General features: G+C 43.7%; 1 protein-coding gene across 3 annotated transcripts in view; it reads right to left on the minus strand.

Annotated features, from left to right (window-relative positions):
• Positions 1-3097: 3097 nt before the first annotated feature.
• The window catches only part of DHX29 (DExH-box helicase 29), a 40709-nt gene continuing 37702 nt past the window's right edge, over positions 3098-6104 (minus strand). For all 3 annotated transcript variants that reach the window (XM_019532063.1, XM_019532065.1, XM_019532064.1), the window contains 2 exons: positions 4633-4729; positions 3098-3877 (listed from right to left, as the gene is read on the minus strand). In XM_019532063.1, the coding sequence (XP_019387608.1) occupies positions 3828-3877; positions 4633-4729 (147 nt within the window). In that variant the 3' untranslated portion in view covers positions 3098-3827. The remainder of the gene's footprint in view (positions 3878-4632; positions 4730-6104) is intronic.

The following is a 6104-nucleotide window of genomic DNA, read 5'->3' on the forward strand; positions in this document are numbered from 1 at the left end:
CCCGCGGCGCAGAGCCTCCGCCCGGCCCAGAGGCTGCAAACGTGCCCCGGGGCCCCGCACCGCTCACTCCCACGCCCGAGAAGCGGGGAGAGGGGAGCGATGGTTTACACACGGGGCAGAGGACTCCAATACGCGCAGCGCCAGGGTTGGGGCCTCGGATTCGTGCTCCTATGTTCCCGAAACCGTCTTCCCCCACCAGGGCTTTCTGCTTGGGAACCCACAGCAAAAGGCAGAGGAGATGTGCATCTTGTAGGCCGACTACCTCTGAGATGCACACATGTACCCCACCTGCCATCTGATTTCAGCCCAGCACGGATCACTGGAGTGCCCCGACCTCCCTCACTAGCTTGTTCCCTGGGAAGGAACACCTCCCCCCAGGAAGGCAGCTTAAAGGAGCTCAACTGTCTGTCCACACTATTTACGTTAGGAGGGAGAGCAAACTCTCTTCCCCTGGTCTCCATTTCAACTTTTGGTCTAAATCCATTGACTACTTTGTTCAACAAACACTAATCTAGCGGAGGACCTAGGGAATGCAGGGAGGTTGAGGTGGTGAGGTCTTCTCTAATGTGGGCCCTTGTACAAACCGACATGACAAAACAGCTGGCAGGTGTTTGCTGCTAGTCTGCACCAGGGGAGGAACAGGGAAGGGAGCTCAGAGTCCTTTTCAAGCATTGGTCCGTTACAGGTGACCAAAGCAACATACAGGACACAGGAATCCAGAAAGCAAAACATACCACATAAAAACTGGGGTTTGTACTATGCACTAAAACTCGCTGGGTTCAGTTATTCTTAAGGTAATGGCAAGCAGCAGCTTTAACTAGGCACATCTACACATACATGAAGCCACTTTTTCTAGTGTGCATTAAAATTTTGTACTTCCAATGTGAGGTGCTAAAGAGGTGTGCATTAGGCTGCTTTAAATGTGTGGTAATGAATGTGCATGGTTTTTTAGTGCTGCTTAATGCACAGTAGCCTATTTTACATAACTGCATGGTTTTTTATGTGACACTTTAATGCGCAGTAAAATAGACTACCGAGCATTAAAGCACACCTGTACATGCACCCACTGAGTTGCAATTGACCAGTGCACCAAAGAGGCTTGTGTTTTCTGCCAAACAGCAGTTGTTATCAGATAGAGCTGGCTTTGGTGAACTGATCACATGCGTCATGAGCCAGGAAAATGCGCGCGGGAGGGAACATAGGAGGGCTCCCCTGCAGAGTGAATGAATAACTACAAGAAGAGGGGGGTAGTGAGGGAGAAAAAAAGAAAAGACGGCTTCAGGCAACTAGTAAACTCCAAAGCCTAAGAGACAAAAGCACTGGTTTCCAGAGCCAGGGGTTATAGGCTTAAGTCACATCTAGAATTAAAATGTACTCTGTTCCTGTTTATGGTAAAGCAATCTTTGTTTAAAAAGAATTAGGGAGAGGTGGTTGGGGGTCCCTTTCTGGATTGAGTAATGAGGAGGCCAGGGATTCTTTCACAGAAAAATCAACTCCCATCACAGGAAATATGTTCAAATAAAATACATCATCCGAAGAGCCACCGACTGACACTGAATATTCAGGACAACACTTGTGGTACCCATGTCTTGTTATGGGCTTTAACTGATCTCTCCTAAATACCTTGAAATGCATGAAAGGAAGCACCCATCAAGGCCAAACATTATGAACTAGATTGCAGATTTTACTGTTTTTTACATCAAGGTGATGCCACTTGTGCAAAAAGCAAACCGCATGTGCATTTGTAAATATGTCTTTACCATAAATTATAGCTGTGTATGCTATGTATCCAGATGGTAAAATTAAAAGGTTTTAAGATGATTGTGTAAGTATGGACCCTCGAATAAAGCTGTTGCTTTTTATAAGGAAAACTAGCCATTTACTCATCAAGAATGACAGGGAGAGGGGGAAGCACGTGGGGACAGACCCCCTGCCCCCTCCCCCCACCATCTGGGCCTGCTCCCCCTTCCCTCCTGCTGCTTGGGGTCCAGGCCTGCTCCCCGCTGAAGTGGTGGGGGGGAAGGGTAGAGCACGCTGGGGCCCAATGAGGGGGAGGACCAGGTCCAAGAGCGGGGAGAAGCAGGGCCACCGCACTGGGGGGGGGGAGCAGTGGACCTGGGCCGACCCAGCAGCGGCAGGGGGATGGGATGAGCGGGACTGGGGCCAACACAGGGAAGCAACGGTGGGGGAGGAGTAGGCCCAGGCCCAGTAGTGGGAGAAGGCTCACTCCTCCCCCTCCCCCTGCAGCTGCCGTGTTAGGCCGGGCCAGGCCAGGCTGGGCCCCCCACCACCATGGCAGGCCAGCTTTTCCTCCCGGCTCGGGCTCACCCCCCGCACAGGCCCAGGCCCAGGCCCAGGCCTGACTGTCACTGCTAACACCACTGTTCCCCCTCCCCCACCCTTGCATCAGGGCCACTGGGGGACGAGAGGAGCAGGCTTGGGGCTGATGTGGGAGAGGGGGTTGGGAGAGGAGTGGGCCCGGGCCCGAGTGGGAAGGAGGCCTGCTCCTTCCCTCCCCCAGCTGCTGCCATGGCCGCATCAGGCCAGGCCTGCTGTTCCCCCACCGTGGCAGGCCGGCTTCTCCCCTGCTCAGGCCCACTCCCCTGTCCTCCCCATGTTACCTGCAAGGAGCAGGGCGGGGGGGGCCCTTCCATCCACTCTGTTGCTGCCGCCTCCAGGGAGCGGGGGTGAGGCCAGCCCAGCCCAGCCCACTCCATCCCATGTCTCCACCATCATGGCAGCAGGCTGCCTTCTGTCAGAATGCTTCTTTGCACTCTGATTGGCTTTTTGTCTGGAAAAACAAAGCACCTCCCAGCTACCCCAAGAGCCAAGGATACCAGGTAATTTTAACACAACTTATCTAAGAGTAGCTGGAAGGAGATGGTGGGAACCTCCTGCAGAGTTCATGCTAAACCACTGGATGCACCAGAATGGGGTGAACAAAAGATAAAAGGTCTTACTATTTCTACCAGCCTACAGGATGGTTCAATATATTTCCTTTGGTCTACTTTGTAAAAGTTATGATCTTTCAGAAGCATGTTAGATTTTCTTAATTATTCTTTCTTCCAAAGTATAAAGAAATACACTAACCTCTTGCTGCATGGAATCAAGTATTTATTAAATGAACAAACCTTTAGCACTGACTCCTTTATCTATATATACACTGAGTTCAGGGTTCATAGTATTAGTTTCTGGGAGAATCCCAGGGCATCAGAATCCCAATAAATTTCCCAACTCAGGACTACAGACCTGAAGTTTGTGATCTCATGTTTTCACCTACTGTTGTGACCCACACAGAAAATGAAAATATTCTTAAAATCTTTAATTAAATAATCTATGTCTACAGCTTAAGGTACTTAAGCTTCGCAAAGTAGTTAAGTATTCTTTTGGCAAATGCATAAAGAAATGCGTTTTGTTTTCAGTCTGTACATATCTAAATGGGAAGATAAAAGCTATTCCAAATAGAGTTAAAACTTGATCTTGAATGACTAGTACATTATTAACGTATTAGGCCATTCCTGATACGTGACTTAACAGATGCAAAACAAACACGAACTGGTCATGTTCATTTTATATTGAAAAGATATGAATCACTTCCATCATTTTTACATTCAAACAAACAGAAAATTTATTGTAAGAGTAATACATTTAATGTGCATCATTAAAAATGATCTAGAAAGATTACTTCTGTACAAAATTCATGCAGTCTTGTCCACATGATGGCTGGTAGCAACCGTATTTTAAGTATTTAAATACTTTCAGCTGATATCTTTGAGCATATTTTATTTCGTCTATTTCTGAAGCCCATCACTGAACTCCAGTTTCCATTAACATTCTGTTTTTATGAGTTCTTTAATGATGTGTAAAATCTTGTCATCTAGGAAGGAAAACACCAAAGTTAAGTAGAAAAAAAATGAAAAAACCCCCCAAAAATATGTAGGAAAAAAGCAGAAGATGGGAGGTAGCTCTCAACAATCTCTCAAAATCTTAATGATTAGTGAGGCTGTATTAGACCAATGCACCCCCAAAGTTACAAAATTATAAAACTGTATACCTACAAGCATGTAAACACTGCAGACTGTTACAGTACATGTTGCTTTCTAATGGACCACCTGTTACTGTTTTGATGCATCAGAAGGAAGATGAACAAAATTAAAAGAAGGGGAGACCTACAGAATTTACATTAACATACTTCATCCCAATTCAGTTTTTACCTTTTGACATGTTCCTGAAATTTTAAAGGTCTAGGTTATGCTTCTATCCATTACTTTGGGAGCTACTTAGGTCATTGCACATGTTATTGGTAAGCACTGTGCAATGTCACTATCATACACTGTCCCAGAGTTGTGTGACAGCTATGGAGAGATATCGGAATTCATCCATGCCCACCAGAACAAAATGTGAGTTCACTTCCACACTGAGAAATAGAAACTAAATCATTATTACTGGTACTATTAATAACTTTTGTAAAAGTCAGTCTATTCCAGAGACATCATCTTTAACTGGGCAGTCAGTAAATGTAATCTCTGAAAAACTGTATCACACTTCACCCTTGTCCAAGAATACATTCTTTGTGTATATACTGTGTATAATTAACCTACGCTTTTATGCCAATACTATGATGATAGTTACCTTCAAGCGACATTTTAGGATTTTCAAGCTTTTTCTTTAAAACAGACTCAATCAGAACTCTCAGTTGTTTGAAAATTACTGCAATCTTTACAGGGGCCTGTAGAATGCAAAAAAACCCCAAACATTTACATTATATTCAAAAGTAACACCTTTTATTTTTGCAAAAAGAAGCTAAGAGGTTATGCATCATACAAGAGACCAAGCATTTTAAGCACTGACAGCTCCTGTATTTCTTCTGCTATTTGGTAGCATTTACAGAGAACACGCTGCAGGATGTCCCGTTTTCATTTAGAGCCTTAAATTAAATGCATTCAGAAAACACGAATCACATTTATTCTATTTCCAAAGATGGTTATTTATTTCTTTGATCCATTCATTCAGGGTCTTAGATGTATAACATTTCATCTGTTTCACCATCCTAAAATGAATCTCAACTGAACTATAAGTTAATGGATTACACGTAGTCTTAAAGATACGCAGACATCTACATGTTCATAAGATTGGGACCTATGTCTTCAAAATATTCTCATCTTTTTATATGCTCAGTTGCCATTTATTTGCTTTTAACATTTCAACCCCCCCCCCCAAAAAACCCACCTTAAGTTATGGACAATTCAAGTAGCACATGGTCCTTAAAGACAGCATCTTCATAAACAAAGGGTAAAGGCATGCTTTCTTAAATATATATAAACCCCAGCTTACTATATTTACATATATATTTAATAAATTACCATTATTTATTTAAATCACTAATATGCTGCTCTGTGCATGTCTTTCAACAGTGTAATGAAACAAGCTCAAGGTCATGCTATCCACCTCTGATTTAGTTAGTCTATAATGTGCAAATCTACCTTGTTTTCTGCCCGACTTCAGACAGACATGGCTAACTGTACTCATGGATGGCACCATGTTCAGCCAAACAAAACAGACTGCAATCAATATAAAGAAGAAACTTGCTAAGGTACACTTGGATATCTTCTTTCTGACCAGATGCAAACAAATTAATATCATACCCAAGGTACACTAGGTGACTAATCCACTCCATTCTACATACCACACAGCCTATTCTGACAAGCTGTTTCACACTCTCCAGGAAACTGAGGAACCCCTTTTGTCAGTGTTCTGTACAGCAAATGGGAACAAACCTGTAGAACTAGCAAAATGAATACAGAATGATCCAGACACAACAGCCTTTCATTGGGAGAACTCTGCATCTAATTATGATGACAGTCACAAACAACTTTATTCCTTAAAGAAGATGAAGGAAGCAAACTTTTCAAACTTGCATGCTCAGCAACAACCCTATCTACAGCAGGCACTCTCAACCTGGTTCTAGCGAGCACCATAGCACTCTCATGATTGTATAAAGTGCTCTCCAACAAGTCAAAAAACAGCGCTAAAAACACTCGCAATCACATTTAAAATCACACTGAAAGGTGTAATTAATGATGAGATGACAATCTATTTCCTTA

This window comes from Crocodylus porosus, unplaced genomic scaffold, assembly GCF_001723895.1.
Source record: "Crocodylus porosus isolate Cpor-Errol unplaced genomic scaffold, CroPor_comp1, whole genome shotgun sequence".
NCBI classification, from domain to species: domain Eukaryota; kingdom Metazoa; phylum Chordata; order Crocodylia; family Crocodylidae; genus Crocodylus; species Crocodylus porosus.